At 40.6% G+C, this 18,919-nt stretch overlaps 1 protein-coding gene and 1 non-coding gene across 2 annotated transcripts; both read right to left on the bottom strand.

Moving 5' to 3' along the window:
• Window positions 1–6,874: 6,874 nt before the first annotated feature.
• Window positions 6,875–17,335, bottom strand: ddx54 (DEAD (Asp-Glu-Ala-Asp) box polypeptide 54). Its single transcript, XM_069673356.1, has 20 exons — window positions 17,081–17,335; window positions 16,080–16,206; window positions 15,910–15,980; window positions 15,638–15,826; window positions 15,477–15,526; window positions 15,344–15,385; window positions 15,161–15,256; window positions 14,950–15,071; window positions 14,754–14,815; window positions 12,677–12,808; window positions 12,387–12,597; window positions 12,149–12,280; window positions 11,846–12,067; window positions 11,683–11,756; window positions 11,386–11,595; window positions 9,702–9,850; window positions 9,495–9,608; window positions 9,294–9,404; window positions 9,096–9,184; window positions 6,875–7,440 (listed from the first exon to the last, which is right to left on the bottom strand). The coding sequence occupies exons 1-20, from the start codon at window positions 17,198–17,200 to the stop codon at window positions 7,115–7,117; spliced, it is 2,649 nt and encodes an 882-aa protein (XP_069529457.1). The 5' UTR covers window positions 17,201–17,335; the 3' UTR covers window positions 6,875–7,114.
• On the bottom strand, window positions 16,891–16,962 carry trnac-gca (transfer RNA cysteine (anticodon GCA)). Its single transcript has one exon. It is a non-coding gene; the product is annotated as a tRNA-Cys (tRNA).
• Window positions 17,336–18,919: the final 1,584 nt, after the last annotated feature.

Genomic DNA, 18,919 nt, shown 5'->3' with positions numbered 1-18,919 from the left:
GTAAGCAAAAAAAAGTAGTAGATCGTGTTTCAGAAAGTGTATTTTCCCTTCACATTGGGTTCCAATCGTCACTGTTAGTGCCATTTCCGAACTTCAGCCCGTCACACTTCATCATAGAAATTTCGAAGTATTCAAAGGGGTCTCAGATCCGTGTGATCATTCTCCCAATCTGGTTCCTATTCGACTTACAGCCAACACAACCCCAACAGACATTTCTTATTTCTAATTGGGAAGTTTCTTGGCCTGGAGGCGGCCCCGCTGACTGCACCTCTTCCCTTGTGATCAAGCTAATTTAAGGTTTTCTTTAAGCGTCCACATGGCAGGTTGTTCCAAACATCTTCATGAGCTGGAAGTTTCCAAAACAAAGCGCACACACGGCACTGTAATTACAATATGACAAAAAACCGAGCCAACCTGCGGTTGACCTAACAGCGTCTCAGCTCCACCCGGGCTGAAAAAGCAGCGCTGTACGACCTTCAGAAACAAAAGCGAATGAATACCCACAGAAGAAATAATTCTGCTGATGAGTTGTCAGCAGTTTTTTAAGCAGGAGGATGAGATTTGCCGAGGCGAGAGCAGCTAATGTCAGTCATGTCGGCCCTGTCATTCCTCAAGTGGCCTTCTGCCTCGGGAGCGATAGCCTGAGAAAGGGCAGCAGGCTTATCATCGGAGGGAGCTCAGGGAGAGGAGAGGAGAGCCAGACTGCGGGGGGAAACACACACAACAGACGCACGTATCTGCAAACTGATAATTGCTTTGATAATGGATTAAGATTCATGAGATAACTGCGGGAAAACATCTGAAATATAATGTTAAAATGTGTTGAAGTTAGAGGCTAATTTTGGGGATTACAAAGCTGTGTACGTCAAAGGATCACGCAGGCACTGTCCTTGTTTTAGCTCCTTAACTGAACATTATTTATGTTTAAAGTTTGCGATCATTTTTCAAAACTATAAGATTAGATTTGAATGAATTTTTTTCTGTTATGTCCTTTTTCTTCCTCACAAATTTCCCTGCAGGGATAAATAAAGTATTTCTAATGCTGATTCTGCTTTTATGGGAGTATTAGCAGACATTGTCATCCAGTTCTGCACTCACTGGTCCAGTCTGTACGGTGGCCCTGAGGGTCAAAGCACAACACCGCTTCTGAAAACACAAAATATTCTATATCTAACCAAACATGACGACATTTAAGAAGAAATTTCACAAAATACGCGCTTTCATTTTATGTAACGCAACAAAATTTCACAAACACAACAAATTCGGAAAAACACGATATTTCACACATTATGATTTTACATAACATTTTAAGAAAGCAAAATGTCTGTTTTTTTAAATACTGTTATATTTTCTAAAATGTTGTTTTTCCTGTTTGACCTTCAGGGCCACCGTACGTCTGAGACTACAATGTCTTTCTTATTATGCAGATGACAACGACTTGAGCTATGATGATGGAAAACATTTGCTAGTAGGGTCTGTTTCAGCTCATGTGCAGATCTTTTGTCCGACTTTTGCTTTCAACTTGAAGGTTTTGGATGTTCTCACTCACTTTAATCCTTCTGTCTATTTGTTTTTAAATTATTTTCTATCTTCTATTTTTGATAACAAATCAGAGAGAACTCGAAATGTTTTTGATGTAGCATCACCATCCTTGTGAGTGCACTTAAGTAGTCAGCTTTTGAATCATGTTGCCAAAAAATAAATCCTAAAACACAAAGCAAACACGGCTGATTGAGAAGAGTATAACATTATGGTTGTTTTTTGTATAAATAAGGCAGCCATAATTGAAAACTATGATTGCAAAGCATCTTCTAAAGCCTCACCAGGGAGAGACGTGTTTAACAATACACACAAAGATGGACTGAACTAGACGTTGTTTGGCTTCATTAGCACAACATGGAACAGCAGTATATTAATTTAAGTAAGAAAAAAGCTCAATCATATATAAGTCACGCCTGATCTGACACAGTGGTCAGACCACATCCTCTACAGCTACATACACACACTCCTTGCCCAGCGTTTGAATCCTCTGTTATGCGAGCAGCGGTGCTCTGATGCTCAGGCTCTTCAGCATATCTCAAGTGGTTCTGTGTCCGTCCTGGGAACCCTAAACAAAGATAAAGCTGCCGTTCCTGATGACTGGAGAGCTGCTGTAGCACTGGAGAGCGCGCTGGGACCATCAGATACTGGAAGAGGAGGGGGGAGGGAGGGTTTCGCAGAGGACGAGGATATGAGGGCAGGCTCTGTATCTCTGCGTGAGGATTAACTGATATCAATGTAACCTCCTTCACTCCAGTTTGTTCTAGTCCCTGATAGTTAGGGGACAGACAGTACAGAGGCACTATCTGGATGTGACTCTCTAAATAACTTGGGATAGCTTGGATGTGTATTTCGTCAATCAGTTGATGTACAAGCCCTATTTTGCTTCCTGAAGTCACCATTACACAGACTGACGCACATGCAGAAACACAAGGGTGTGGTGATGAACAACTAGGGGATTCATTAATGTGACATAAGACATTTATACTGTTATTTAACTATTTAACTGTAGTTACTCTTATTCTGGATTTTTATAGTTTATATTTTAACTTCATTTGTTATTTATTGTACATATATATAATGCACATACTTGACATATTTCTTCATGCTTCTCTCTGTGTCAAAGCACCTGTAACGCCATATTTCCCCCCGGGAATAAATAAAGTGTTTCTGATTCTAATTAATTTAATGGATTTTTTTGTTTTGTTTACTAAAAAAAATTACGAAAAAATAACATTATAGACATGTAAGAAAAGAAAAGTTAGTCTCTCCAATATTCAGGCCGCTTTAATTAATACGTTTCAGTCTCATTATCAGGGGATTAGCCCTCTTAAAATAATTACAAATTAAAGCTCCTGTGAGGAACTTTCAGGTTGTGTTGATTTTGGCGCCCCCTGTGGACAAAGACGTACCTATCATCTCTTTTTGTTTTTGAACAAAATAACTCCTGCTTACTTTTAACATTTAAACACATCACTAATCGAGAATCTTTGCCGGGGAAAAAGTAAACAAAGGCTGTTTCACCCACGTGCTGTTAACACCTACCCCCTGCCAGCAGTTTCAGGCATTAAAAATATCTATATAGAAACAATCAATCTAGCCACTGTTGGTCTTGTTTGCTTTTGTAGATCATTTAGATGCGTCAGTATTCATGTCAGTCTGTTTCATAACCACCTAAAAACTCCTCACAGGAGCTTTAAAGAAGATTTTTTTGAGCCTGATTCTGACATGAAGATGCCACTTGATCGGTCCTTTAAACACGAAATAAAGAAAATATTTTATTAAAATCTTTTTTTCTTGTAATTCTGAATGTGCTCTACCATGTTTGAAATCGACTATGAATACTATAGAATATACAGAATACTACAAATATTTCAAAATAAGAGCATGTACTTAATTTTAATCTGTTGTTGAAAAAACTGTAAAGGCATTTGTTGATTATTTCTTGGTATACATTATATTAAGGCTACTGTACACTAAGTGCAGAATTATTTTCTAAATGTATCTAAATTCTAAAATGGTTTTCTTTGGCCTGTACTGTAATATATGCTTACTGGACACCGTAGACAGAGTAAGCAGTGTTTTCTAAATGGATGTTATGTACTATGACATATGACTGAGCTCTGGTGTGTGTCCAGTGACAATCTCCATGGCAACATGGCTGTGTTTGGACCAAATACAAACCCACCTACCGAACATCTTCTTCCATCTTACGCAGAAATCACACAGCCGACTGGAAGGCACAAATCTTCATGGAAGATCCTCGGCCCGCGAGTGACTGCAGCCATGAATAACCTACGATAACATTTATCATCAAAAAACAGCTCGCAGTGTAACCACGTCCAGATGGACTGAGCCACTTGTCTCCCTTACTTTCGCTGGTGTAGAGCGCCTCTTTCCTGCGAGGCTGCTGTGCATGTGGTCATGTTTTGCACCTTTTCAGCAGCTGAAGAAATGACAGAATCCTCCTCTGCTGGATGATCGACTGTTGTGTCTTCTGCAGGAAATAAATTACACGATCATTTGACATGTGGTCAGAGAAACACAGCAGGAAGTGACAGATGTGAAGCAACTAGTCCATTATTAATAGCAGACACTTGAGTTTATATCACTCAATGTTGATTAATAAAATTACAAATTTTTATATATTAACACTATGACAATTTTTATTTTTATTCAACTCATATAAACAGAAAAACTAGTTCCGTTTGGTTTGAATTGACTGGTTAAGTATGGTGAAAATGTAAACACATCAAGCTTTGATAGTAAAACAATATATCGACTAAAACACGCCATAAAATATTCTAGAAAATCCACTCTTACCAGAAAGGGTGGTGGTAAAACTTTGGACGACAGACAAAAAAAGAAGCAACACAGTTGCGGTGCTAGTTTTCCACCACAAGAGAGCAGCATTGTTCCTTGTGAAGATGCTGTGCTGTTTGAAAACAGTAACAGATTAGAGAAGTGTTGAAGGCCAAAATTAATCCTTGGACTACATGTAAAAGGCTTTAAATGAACACATTCATTCGTTGGATTAAAAACACAGTTTTCACAGAATTAGAATTAATAAAGAAAAGCTTTGGACAGTGCAGTCTCTCTAAAGACTTGATTTTAAGGTTTTCATATCGACAAATGTGAAAGGCCAATGAAAGATAAGTGACATGAAACAGCCTGTGGTTAGCCTCGCTTGACTTTCATTAACATATAGAACAGAGAAAAATGTCAACAGTTCCACTTACAAGACAATGGGCCTCATTCACTAATATCTGCGCAGAAATGTTCTTACTCTCCGCTAAAAATAAGTACTTGCGCAAAATCACCGTCAGATTTATGACACGTGCGTACCGGCCAATTTTGTTCTCACCACCGTGCGTATGTTAGTAAATCAGAACCATTCTAAATTGACAGGCGCGTGTCCGCGATCTGCAATCAGCATACTGCCACGACTCTATTTCTCTATATTTAAGGACTTCTGTTTGGTGCCACATGAGGAGAGCGGTGTTACGGAGAAGCTGAAAGAACGTGAAAGATGGCCTCAAAAGGAAAAAAGAAAAATTTCACATCAGCAGAAATAGAAACAATTGTGGCAGAGGTGGAGGCCAGAAAAGGCACACTGTTCCGGAGCGTGCACGGGCAGCAAAAGCTTCCAGCAAGGCCAATAAACAATTTAATAAAGGCCAAAAGTGTTACATTTCAATATGAACATTTTCATATGGTCTACTCTATTGTAAACTTAATAAACTAATTCAACTGCTATAATTGAAGATTTTAAGAGGATGACACAGCGTTTTCATTTGGTTCATACATTAGTAAATTCAATTATTGTTGTCTATTAAAGCCTTTTTTTCCAATAAATGAAGTTTTAATATAGTATGCATTTAGTTAAAAGGGTGTGTGTTAACATTTCCGAGGACATTTCTTTCATCATTTGTGCGTACGCATGGTCTGAGGGAGTTCTAAATTTGTTCACAGACTACAAAGAAATTTAGGTAAGAACAAATTGATGAATCCAAGATTTGTTCGTCAAACGTGCATACGCACAGTTCAAGCACAGTTCAAGCACAGTTCAAGCACAGGTTCGCGCGTACGCACTGTTCGTAAATGAGGCCCATTGTCATTACATACAGCTCTATGCATCAGTGAGCAGTCCCTGCTTTTGTTGCAGAGAAGAGCTCTTTTGGTGTCGTATAATAGCAGCTCAATAACAGACTAAACTAGGTCCTCATTCACTTTTGTTATATCGTCCTCTGGACAACAGATCTGAGGGAGCTATTTCGACGCTTTGTGAAAAGTCCTCAACTATTCAGTAACCATTAATGGGGATTACTTGACCCTTCCATAACATTATGACCAGTGAGGTGGGATATGTTAGGCAAGCAAGTGAAGTAGGAAAAATGGGCAAGTGTAAGGATGTGAGCCACTTTGACAAGGGCCAAATTGTGATCTCTAAAATCTCTGAAACTGCAGCTCTTATCTGGGAGAGACATGGTGCCAGGATGCACTATGGGAAGAAGGATGCAGTGTGATGCTTTGGGCAAAGTTCTGCTGGGAAACCTTGGGTCCTGCCTTTCATGTGGATGTTACTTTGACACGTACCACCTACCTAAACATTGTTGCAGACCAAGTAGACCCCTCTTTGAAAATGGTATTCCCTAATGGCAGTGGCCTCTTTCAGCGGGATAATGAGCCCTGACAAACTGCAGAAATGATTCAGGAATGGTTTGAGGAACACGACAAGTTCAAGGTGTTGACTTGGCCTCCAAATCCCCCAGATCTCAGTCCAGTCAAGCATCTGGGATGTGCAAGATAAACAAGTCCGATCCATGGAGGCCCCACCTCGCAACTTACAGGACTTAAAGGATCTGCTGCTGACGTCTTGGTGCCGGATACCTCAGCACACCTTCAGAGATCTATGATAACGTCCTAAAGGTACAATCTTTGTTTGAGATTTAAATCTTCATGTTTTCATCAAAAGAGTTTGAAAGTGTTTACCAGGCAAGAGTGGAAGAAAAATATGCCATTGGCTAAATTATGTAGGATGTGGCATTCTGGAAATTTGAATGTTTCTAGGAACTAAAATAAGAATATTTCAGCCTCTCCGTCTTAAATTGTTCTCATTCTTTTGTTCATCTTTCTCAGGTCAGTCCACTTTATAGTCGAGGAGTAACAAATACCCGTACTACCTCTTTAATATTTTATAAGTATTTTCAGGGAAATGAGTTGTGCATGCAAGACACACTGCAAAATAAACATATCAAAGTTCACCTAAATAAACAGAACCTTGACTGTTGTATAAACAGAATGCAAAAGAAAATAACACACAATATGTTCTTATTCATATCTGTATTTTGTGGTTATTTAAACATTTACCGGCCAACACACTTAAAAGAAAGAAACCCAGTACATTGGATCATTCGTATTCATACTCTGTGTCAAGTTCAGAGTTCAGTAGAAAAAGTTCATCTCTCTGGAGAAACGCTTTCATCAAATCATTTCCTTTTATCCACAATCATGAAAGACTGTGAAATTATTTATTTAAGGTGGTATGGGAAGATAAAGCTGCTCTGTGTCCTCCTTAGAGTCTCTTCTTCATCTTACCCTTCTTCTGACCGCCCCGACCAAACCCGGACTTCTTAACTTCTCCGGCCCACTGTTTGCTCTTGTTCCGGAGATTCTTCAGGCCCCCGCTCTGCAGGAATTTGTGCTTCTGCTGTTTCTTGCGCTCCTTCAGGATCTGCTCGCGTGACTTCAGCTCTGAGCGGATTCTGCGGCCGCCGGGCGTCTGCTGCGGCGTTGCAGCCCTCTGGAAGTTGGGGTTCTGGGAGTAACCACCACGACCACCACCACCACGGCCACCACCGCGACCACGTCCACCACCACGGCCACGACCTCGCCCCCGACCTTTGAGATGAACGACACAGACACACGGATTAAGACGGAAATAATACTTAAATTTCTTAATGGTTCGTACGGAATGGAAAAGACAAGTATTAGGGAATATGACTTACAATCACAACACCTTTAAGATTTAGTAATTAATTCTCAAAAAGGACAGTATGCTATGCTGAAACAAGGGATATCAGCGAGCCTTGGTTTTATTAAAAGGTAACATAATCCATATACTAACAACTCAGAAGCTAAATTAACACATTTTATTACATGGCTGTGTTAAATACTTGATTCTGATACTTGAGTCTGCTATTTCTTGATAACAGACCATTGCTGTGAAGAACAGACCATTGCTAGGGATTTGGCTCTAATCACACAATCCAGATCCAGACTAACTGTAATCATATCAATCCGCCGAAAGAAGTTCGGTAAATTTGACGTCGGTCTGTTTACAGAGGGAAAACAGAAAGAGACAAAAACACCCGAGAGAAAGCAATAAAGGTTAAAAGACTGAGAAAAAAAAAACGTAGGCTACAACAGAGAGATCTTCAAAACTTAAGACGGCACATGAACATTAAACGGAACACAGTACGAGATGCGGCGGTGTTTAAAGGCGGTGAATGGAAAAAGAAAATATCAAAAGACTCTGACAGTGACGAGACAGGAAAACCTCGATCTGGTGCTGCACTGATTCCTGCGTTGTCTTACCATCAGTTGAAATGCTTCCATTTAATGCGAGTAAAAACAGCTAGGTTAGCTCATTTTAATGTTAGTAATAACAGCTAGGTTAGCTCATTTTAATGTGAGCAATAGGAGCTAGGTTAGCTCATTTTAATGTTAGTAATAACAGCTAGGTTAGCTCATTTTAATGCTAGTAAGAACAGCTAGGTTAGCTCATTTTAATGTGAGCAATAGGAGCTAGGTTAGCTCATTTTAATGTTAGTAAGAACAGCTAGGTTAGCTCATTTTAATGCTAGTAAGAACAGCTAGGTTAGCTCATTTTAATGTGAGCAATAGGAGCTATGTTAGCTCATTTTAATGTGAGTATTAGGAGCTATGTTAGCTCATTTTAATGCGAGTAAAAACAGCTAGGTTAGCTCATTTTAATGTGACTAATAACAGCTAGGTTCGCTCTTTTCAAGAAGGCTAGACTTAACCGTTGCTATCGATGCAGATCTCACTTTAAGTGTAAAACCTGCTACCTACCTACATATATAATCCACACACAAAACATGTAAATTATGTAAAAATGACAATCTTCTGTTTTACAGGGAGTTATAAGCCTGAGCCTGTCTATCTTCAACATAAAACTCCATGTAAAATGTTTACAAGGGACAAGAAATTATGTATTAATTAGAGAGGTTAAGAGGTGCAGTTAGTCTATGCACTTAGCTTATATAAGCTTAACACCTTTTGGCTACAGCCCTACATTCTACGGACAAATATGAGCTCGGGTTCAGCATTATCGCCTCTACAGAAGAGAAAATGTCAAATGTCATCTGAATGAATACTTGTTGCAAACTGAAAATTTAACATTATACTTTTTGGCTGTATCAAATTATTGTACCTATGTGGAACCTTTTCATGTATTTTTTAACAAAACAGTCCATCAGAGTTTACAGATTTGTTCTATAGAGTTCAAGTTGAGACTACAGATGCTCTCCTACCTCCTGCTGACCTCCTCCCTCCTCCCGTGTCTCCATCCGAGCCTGATCCTCCGTCATCAACCCTGTATTTTTTCTTCCACTCCTCGTAGCTGACACACTTGTTAAGTGATACAACAGCTCGAACATAAACCTTAATATCATCAGAGTGAGATAGAACAATAATAAATTACACAAAGAGGGATTTTGCAGGAAGGATACAAGTTCTTCCTGTTCTTCTTGTTATTGATGACCTGACCACCATCTGTTCTGATCTTCTTCTTCTGGTCCTCCTTTCCTGTTTCTGTAACAAAGCGCTTCCTCTTGCGATCCCTACAAACAAGAGAGAGACAGTACATTATGGTTTGAAGTGGCAGAATCAGAAGCATGAGGAGTCAGAAAGAGGAAGAGAGAGAGACGGACCATTTCATTATCCTTTTGTGCTGGTTGAGCCTCTCTCCCTCATCTCCCATGAGGTCCAGGACGGCTGAGGAAGCCTCCTGCTCAAAGGCGGTGCCCTCTCCGCCGAGACTTAACCTAACACCACACAAAACACAAGGTTAGAACACAAGCAGAAAATACATTTTAATCATGTAATGTCACTTTTACTTCTTTCCATTCATGCCTCACCCTCTCTCAGAGTTGAAGTCTTTGGGTCTGTAGGGGATGTAGTACTCCTCATCTTTGCCCGTCTGTCTGCTTCTCTTGTTCTTTAGACGTTCTTCCCTGTCTCCCTGCAGACCTCTTCTTTTCCCCCCTACCACCTCAGAGAACACCCCCTGGTGGAAAGAAGGAGAAATACATGTCAAAATACTGACAATAATGTATAATGTAAGCATTAAATGTGCTGTGGAAAAAGAGGACATTTTTCAAGTTTATACGCAGCTTCCACTGTGAGCAAAAAATAAATTCTCTTAGACCTTAATTACTTAGTTGATCATTTGATTATTTCGATCAACAGAAAATCATTTAGCATCTATTTTTATCAACAAATAATGAGAGCAATTATATACTGAGGGGTTTACTGGTTGGGCTTTAAGTAATCTGCGCTGAAGCAGATTTTGGTATTAGAAGTGTTCTGGCTTCTGTATGTCGTGTGTTTGTAGTCTCAGTCGTATAGACCAATCACGTGTCAGAATACTACTAAAAAAATTTGGCAATCAACTGACGACAGTTTAGCTTTTTATTAATCTCTAGAAACAGACATCTGCATGCAAGTGCTGCTAACAAACCGTTTTAGACGTCGTCTCTCGACTCCAGCTCCATTATCACTTATAAAGTTGCTAGTCGGACTGTAAACAATGCAGTGCACGGAAAACAAAGTCTTCTTCAGGAGTCTGTGTCCACTAATGGCGTTTTTTGGCGCCGGCAGCGCCCACAACCTCAATTTCAGCTTCTCACCTGTGCTTACGGTTGCTAGGTTACAAAAGTTGTCTGGTGGCACTTCTGCTTCCTTTGGTAGTGATCATTAAGTCTGTTTTAAATTGCTCTGTTTGCTTAATATTCGCTTTTATTCACGGAAATTTCACGACAAAAACCATAAGAACAATGACAAGGTATCTCATCCTGGCATTAGCAGCAGCTCTATACATGGATAGCTGGATAGCGAGAGGATTAGCTTCTCCTCCACCATTGTTGTTGCCAAAGTTGATATCTGAAGTCCCGGCCTTTCTTGATTTTGATTGGTCGGTAAGGGAAAAGGAACATTAATGTGTTCCAAAAGTTGAACTATTTTCAACTGAGAGCGATGTGAGCTCAGCAACAAAAATCAGCTGACTGCGTTTTTGGGCCGAGGATGCTGAACTGTGTTGTTTTTGTATAAAAAAATACACACAATAAACGCTTTAGTGGACACAGGCCCGTAACACTGACTACACTGGAAGCCCGGAAAAGTTGGTCGTTGTTCCCAGATACTTTATCGTCATCAGAGGGTATCCGATGGGTGCAGAGATTGGGCTTTAAGAAATTGTGTTGATCAAAAATTTTTGCTTTTAATCTATTTTCTGATATTTTATAAACAAACAGATTGATTGAGAAAATAATCAGAAGATCAGTATAATAGATATTTAGATACTCCATTTCTATTTCTGTTAGTGGATGAAATTTCATCTATCTGAATTTAACTACACATCAAAAACACATCAGATGTGGAGCAGCCTTTGTAAAAGAAAACTCAAATCTCGTTTTGGTATCTAGATAAAAGTCTCACTGTTCCACATGTAGCTCAAACAAAAATGCTCTTGAAAAAAAACAAACACACACACTGCAGATGCTTGGTTTCATATCATAATGCGTCAGAGAGAAAGTTTCTCACCTCTAGGTCGTCCTCCTCCTCGCTGCATGTGTTGTGTGCGAAATCGTCATCAGCAGTCGTGGGGTCGACCGGCACGTGCAGCCGGCTCTCTGCGGCCAGGTCGTCTCTCTTTCGGCTGAATTTGTCCACCAGCCGCGTGTCTTTGGAGCGCTTGGCCCGCATCACCTCGCTAGCCGATGTCTTGCTGTGCGAGTTGATTTCAAAGATCGTCTACAAGAAGATGAACGAAACATTTTTATGTATTATAGAGAAGAGGAACACTGCGACACATCTGCATTATTATCTACTGTAACTCACTGATTTGGATTTGTAGCCTTTGATTGCATCGACTATTTGAAGGCGCTCCAGTTCCATTTTCTCCAAACCGGACCCTGAGGCAACATTAATCAAAAACTGTTACCAACTACACTCTGAGCATCATCATCACTTTTCTCTTCATAGTCCATCCTTCAAAACTGACCTAGCAGTGGATGCACAGCCATGATGGAGACATCCGTGCTTTTGACCCGTCTGATGGACTCAGGTGAAGGGTTTGGTCGAGACTTCAGGTACTGCTTGTAGGCGTTCTCGGACACATGATGCAGGTTCTGCAGGTCCAGGGAGTTTTCATGGGTCGTGATCAAATGGGCACTTTCATCGTCCAGGATACTCTGAGGGACGCGACCAAATGCGCCGTCTGAATCTGGAGGAGAGGTTTGGATTAGAGGACGTAAGAAGAACTAACTAGAAGCCTCACATGTGTCGGGCATTCTGCACAGCCTACCTTGTGTTTGTTCAGGTGTGGCGAACTGAACAGGCCTTCCGAGGAAGAGGTGAAGGTCATAGACAAAAGGCATTTCATCTTGGCATATCATACTGTAGGCTATGCCGCTGCGCCCAGCACGTCCCACACGACCTGAGGGGAAAAGACAGGTGATGACCGATGGCCAAACATTCCTCATTTATTTAATATTCCTCATACTTCCACATCCAGATCCTTATTCAGAAGATAAGCCACTCACCAACTCTGTGCAAGAAGAGCTTGGGCTTGGAGGGGAAGTTGTAGTTGATGACGTTGTCCAGCATGGGGATGTCAATACCACGAGCAGCGACGTCGGTCACAATCAGCACCATGGCTTTCCGATGCACAAACTTCCCGATGTTGATCTTCCTGGCGGTCTGATCGAGGGCGCTGTAGATGTAGGCACACTCCAAACCCTCTAAAGTCAGCAGCTTGGGGACGAAATGTTGCCATTATTTAAGAAAATGTTTTAAAAGAAAATTTTGAGTGATATAGATGTTTGACTCTTACCTCCTTGACGTACTCCACGTGGTGTTTGGTGGCGACAAAAACCACTGTTTGCTCCTGAGGCTTCACTACGTTCCTCAGCAGATGGAGCAGCAGTGCGGGCTTGTCATCCATACGCAGGTGGAAAAATGACAGCTGAGGGAAGACAGGAAGTAACGAATGAAGATTTTGTAGTGTACGTTATGCCTCATGTATCTTTAATGGCGTCTTTGGACCGAAGGCAAAGCAATTTTTCGCCTTTTGTTACTTGAGTTTGACCACAGGACCTTGTTTTTTTATTTGCATTGTTAAACACAAACATCAAATATTCCTCCCTCTAGATACATCTAACATATATGCTGTTGTGTCCACTTCACTGCATTCTTCATGGATCAAGCCTACTGAAGCTTCCAGCAACACCTGAGGCTAACCAGTGAGGTAGGTCTGGATTTTGAGAGTCAACAACTACAGACAAATCGTCTCGGATGTAAGACGCCTGTCAATATTTCTCAGGTGAGAGGTAGTTTCATAATTGGGGAGAAAAAAATCAATAAATATTCACTGTATAAAGTGAGTCGCACAATGGCTGATTTAATCTAGCATACTACATAGGTATGAACAGTTTTTGCGTTAATTTAATTGCAAAAAAGGGCCAAAAGTATCCATGAATAATTACATCAGTGTGCCAACATGTAAAATGTAAAGCATGCTTTGTCAGGTCTGTCCCAAAGACGACAAGCGAACATTTAAATGCTTCTTTTCTGAATGGAGTTCTGAATAACTAATTTTGATATAATCTACACAAGTCAAGGGAAGCACAACGTTGATTAGTGATGTGTAATTCATGAGTCAATCGTTCGAAACGAACAACTCTTTTTACAGGAGTCACAAGTCCTCATCTCCACTAACTCGTTCACTGACTCACCCTTCCTACCCGCTACTAGCCACTGCAAACTGCGAATTTGGGGCGAGACCACATGATAGACTTAGTCCTGTGAGAAAAACCACCATTTTGCTGCTTTTTCAACTCAGTACTTGCTCCCACAGTCCTGCGCCCGGAGCTCGTTCCCTGCCCTGGAGTTACACAAATCACTCAGTCAGTCAGTACCCGCTCTCCCAACACGCCACGGAGCCCCCAGGGCACAAAAAGCACCTTTTCCGCACACAATTATGGGAAAACAAGCACAAACCCCGCAACATGACTCTCTTTACTGTCAGAAATGTATCAATTAGTTCCAAAAACATTCCGAAGGTCTAGAAGAGCTGCACGATTAAATGTAATCTTCATTAATGTTAGCGAGTGCTAAAACGGAAGCTAGTCTGATCAGGCGACAGAAGTGCTCATGCTCAAATGGCGCTTGAGCCGGCTGGGGATTCAAGCTCTGGGTAACTCACTCAAGTGACTCGAAAGCCCAACTCTCTTTAGTGAGTGACTCATACAAACTGGAGTTAGTAAAAAGAGTCGAACCTCCCATCTCTAACGCTGACGGGCTTATATGTCAAATGGTCGTGGAGATTTCTTGCTTGAGTTGAAAAAAATTCTATTTCAAATCATTACATGATGGCATTACACATGGCTGAGTGAGTGAAGCCCGGGAAACACTTAACAAAGGAGGGGAGTCAGAATTCCAGATCTGGCTTTTACTTTGAAAAAGCATACCGGAAGTGTTGACCTACTTTACTCTCCATGCCTGTGACTTTTACTACAGGAAGCGATGTTATTATTACTGTCAGAGATCGGAGATAGGACTCATTGCAATTCGTTTTCACCGTGTATTTTGACCGAGAAAGAGATATGCGCGTGTCACGGCAGCATTGTGAAGACTCATCTGTTGTCATGCATTTCAAATGAAAACGAATACGTCCCACAGCCGTCACGCACACACCGCGCTTCCAGTGTTGCGCACAAAAGCGCAAATTGACCTGATGGGGTCAGCCACATACTAGGTTTTGACCTCTTGTTTCATTAAGTACGGAGGATCAAATTTTGATACTTTTGAAAAACAAAAGTAGGTTTTGCATTTAAAACAAATTGTTTGTGTGAGGAACTAGTCTTTACAGTTTGATGTGTCTAGTTTAACAAGCTGTGTCCTGTCTTTACCTTTATCTGGTCACTGAGTTTGGAGTCCACGTTCAAACGAATCAATACTGGTTCAGTCAGCCCTGGAAATACAAGAAAGCTTATTTAGTTAGTGTAGGGCTTAACAGCAGTGTGTCACTATGCATAGTCTTATGATGATCATCAAAATCATCTTCAGTCATGATGGATGCATGTCAAATAGAACTGTTGCTCTCACCCGCTCTGGCAAACTCCACCAGCATTTTGGGCAGAGTAGCAGAAAACAGCAGCGTCTGCCTGGTGTCTGGAAGCCTCCGGATGATCTCCTGAAGCTGCTCCGCAAACCCCATTTCAAACAGCCTAAGAGGAGACGGACGACAGACACGTTCACACATCGACTCATCCGAGTGAAACAGAGCTGTGAAATTAAAATTGGACACCGGTCTCACCTGTCAGCCTCGTCAAACACCACGTACTCCACGCTCTGCAGCTTCAGGTTCATCTCCTTGATGACGTGCATGAGACGACCGGGGGTACCGATGATTCTGGGGAGAGAAGCAGACAGAGATGAGGACTTCAACATGCAGCACATGGATGGGGTTATGAGTAAGAACTTCGACAACAACACTTACATATCAGGGTTTTCATGAAGGGCGGCAAACTGATCGTCCATTCTGGAAAAGAGGAGACATTTATTCTAGACTTAAAAGGACAGATGTGCAGAACGTAGAGTAAAAAGAACAAGCATGATGAGAAGTCACGCACCTGTCTCCACCGAGGATCAAGGCAGTCCTGAGGCCGGTAAATTTCCCCAACTAAAACACAGTAAGAAAAAAGATCAGGGACAGCACTTAATAACTTTCACAACAGCCTTTTTTTGAGACTCAGCAGATAAACACAGACGGTAAACACTTGGTTCGCCTGACCTCTTTTGTGAACTTCATGGTCTGCAGGGCCAGCTCTCTGGTGGGGGTCAGGATGAGGGCCCTGGCTCCTGTCTGGGCTTGTGGGGCTTTCAGCTTCTCAAACATGGGCACCAGGAAGGCAGCAGTCTTACCGCTGCCGGTCCTCGCCATGGCTACTATATCTTTGCCATCCAAGATCACTGGGACAGTCTGAAGTGGTGAGGAGAAGGATTGGGCATGAAGAAGTGTGCTGTCATAAATCAAGAACGTTTGATTACAGGATCCTGACCTACCTTTCTTTGGATTGGAGTAGGAACTTTGTAACCCTTCTTCATGACGCCTTTATATACAGGGTAACTGAGACCTGAAATCAGATAATCAATGTAGTTGAGCAATTTTGCCTCCAAGATAAAAACGGATCACAGTTTGCAGTCCTATCTGTTCACTTTTCACTGGGTTTTACCCATCGACTGAAAGCCTCCAGACTTCTTCTTCTTCTTGTTTTGGGCTCTGACCAGCTGTCTCATGTCCGGCTCCACATCTGAGAGGCAGTCTGCAGAGGCGGGGAAGCGTGGCAGCTTCCTCCCTGGCTGTGAGAACAATAACACAAGAGAGCTTGTTAACAACATGACAGCAGTGCCAAGCGGAGTGGATGCAAAATTGTTATCTTTAGTCAATATTAACAGTTGATATTTTTACCTACATGAGAAAGAGTATATGTTTTTTACCAGGATATTATGGTACTACCCCCTTTGTCCTAAACAGCAAGTGTTTAAGTGGTTATTAAATACACAAATACTGTTCAACGTATACGTTCAACAGCTGGAAGTTTTTAACTAGCTTTTGAGGGTTGAAGCCAAACATCCATGTCAGTGAAACAATAATAAGCAATACCCATTTGAGATTGGACTTGAAGGGGTTGATTAGTTAACATTATTTTCTAATTGTTTGTTGGCTGACTAAGAGATTAGTAGATTAACTGCTAAGCGCATGAGGTAAGTAGACAATTATAGTATAAATAAGGTATATTAACATAACACCAAAAAAATGTTGATGTATTATGTATGCATGAGTATACATGCACAGGAACAGCTTACTAGTTTCATTGAACGCTACTTGTATTTATTAAACGGATGAGGTGACAACAACTCCCATAATGCACTTCGCAGTTAATAGTTGTGGTATAATTTATATTTTCATTTATATATTTAGTATTTCAACATATTTAAGTACTTTCGATGTTCATGAATATATTCCACACGTATAAATAATTAAGGGGGCATCCGGATTTGAACCGGGGACCTCTTGATCTGCAGTCAAATGCTCTACCACTGAGCTATACCCCCTACTGTCTATCACTGGCTGGTGAATCCCTGTCGTATAACAAAGCGGTAAGTATTGCTATAAACGACTATATTATGTCGGTATGATGTCTTCAGGTATTCTTTAAATGTTGTTACTTACAGAATCATCGTCTTTAACTTCAGCAGCCACTTCAAAGTCTCCGTTGTCAGAGTCAGCCTCGGGCTCTCTGTTTGGAGTGTATCTCCTCTTCTTCGTCAGTTTTTTCTTCCTCTGCGCCATCCTGAAGCTTTAATACTGCTTTACGACTCCGCTCGGTAAACTTTACTGAACAGGTTTTGAATTAAAACGGCATAAAACCAGTGTTCAAAACAGCGAATGTTATCTTAACGTATAACAACACGGTGGGCAGACATGTTGGACACACGTGTGGGTTTCTTCTTCGGCTGCTTCCTCTTCTTCTTCCGTTTGGTATGACCGCTGCTGGCTGCGTTAAAAGCTCAACAGCGCCATCTACTGCCTATATATAGAAGTCCAATTACTGTAGTCACATCTATAGTTACATATATTTTACTCCCCCTTCACTTCGTCTTAGGCTAGTATATTGTGTATTTTCTATTATCTTAAAAGCCAGAGTTTTCTGATGCAACATTATCTAATTTACTTACAAAGGATTTGATGAACTGTACTTCAAAGCCAATAATGCAGCAGCTAAAGGCAACCATTTAACTCAATTTTACGGTCTTACATTTTCCATCCCCCACAAAATGTAAATTAAATTATTAATTCAGTGGAAAAGACTGATTATTTGTTTGAAATCTTTAAGCCTTGGTGGACAGAAGGCAGAGGCACAGTTTACTGAGCCCTGCAGATTTTAGGTCCTTTTGGGCATATGTTTAAATCTGCACTAAAGATATTATCTTTTTTTTCCTCTTGTGAAATTACTTAATTTCTGATAAAAGAGACAAATCTTTTATAAATATATAAGGATGTATTACAATCCCTTCTCCTCATTCAGAGTACTAATATTTAAAACCCTTCTTGCGCACAGTAATCAATAATAATAATCAAATGGAACACTGAAATTTTATAACTGAGAAAAATGGGGACAAGCCAAATCATCTGCAAGCAATCAAACACAGTAAGATTTGTCTTATACGTTATATAAACTGAATTAACTTTGACTTGGATTATTGTCTTTATAAAAAACCCTTTATGCACATTTATTCACAACATAATCAAAAACTTCTCTCCCTGTTGTCGTGCAAGATCTGACAGGAAGAGCTTTGAGTGCGCATGTCTTGCAGCTCCAATGCTAACACTGTCCTGCAAACTCATATTAAGGTCAATAGGTCACGCATTTTGCAGAAATAATCTGTAATCTGTTTCAGATTGCCCTAGAGTCAGATTTATTTTAGCCTGTGAAAACCTGCAAAAAATATATTTTTAGGCATGTAGGCTACGTATGAGAAAAGTATAAGTATTGTGCAGTTAAGCCGTCATTGTGGTGACTATATAATTATATAACTCATAATTCATGTGCTCAAAGAAGAGATAAGAGCTTTTCTTTTTGTTGCATAACTTTTTATGAAGTGACGGCTAAGGACATTTTGGCAGGCAAAGCTTACCCATCCATGCAACAACTGTCACACTTATGCTACTGGAAGCCTGAAATATGCTACCAGATTTCTCTTCGCTGCATAAAACATAAGCTTACAGTAAGCTACGTTTCAGCAGTCATTAATGTGCACTGTAAAAATGTTGTGTCCTTAAATGCCATATTTATTACACATGTTATAAAGTCATTTGAGAAGACAAAAACAATTTGTCATTCCAGTGACGTAACGAAACAGAGCTCTCCTCGCCTTCATTCGTACATATCCCCCTGCCAAAGCTGATGCAGAATATCCCCACCTTGCGTTAAAATGAATCTTGCACAACCAGTTGAATATCTAAGAGATCAAATATTTTTTGTAGTGCTTTTGTCAAGCCTTCAATAAT

The sequence above is a fragment of the Semicossyphus pulcher genome, unplaced genomic scaffold, assembly GCF_022749685.1.
Source record: "Semicossyphus pulcher isolate SPU_LCO1_2020_fin unplaced genomic scaffold, fSemPul1.0.p SCAF_22, whole genome shotgun sequence".
Taxonomy (NCBI): domain Eukaryota; kingdom Metazoa; phylum Chordata; class Actinopteri; order Labriformes; family Labridae; genus Semicossyphus; species Semicossyphus pulcher.
The sequence above is the reverse complement of the archived record's forward strand: the minus strand, read 5'-3'. Positions and strand labels throughout refer to the sequence as shown.

Coding starts and splice junctions, on each gene's coding strand:
- ddx54 (XM_069673356.1), bottom strand. CDS start 17,200: ATGGCGCAGAGGAAGAAAAAACTGACGAAGAAGAGGAGATACACTCCA. Junction 15,827..15,909: donor CTACTCCAATCCAAAGAAAG/GTAGGTCAGGAT, acceptor TCACCACTTCAG/ACTGTCCCAGTGATCTTGGA. Junction 9,405..9,494: donor CACAAAAGGATAATGAAATG/GTCCGTCTCTCT, acceptor TCTTGTTTGTAG/GGATCGCAAGAGGAAGCGCT.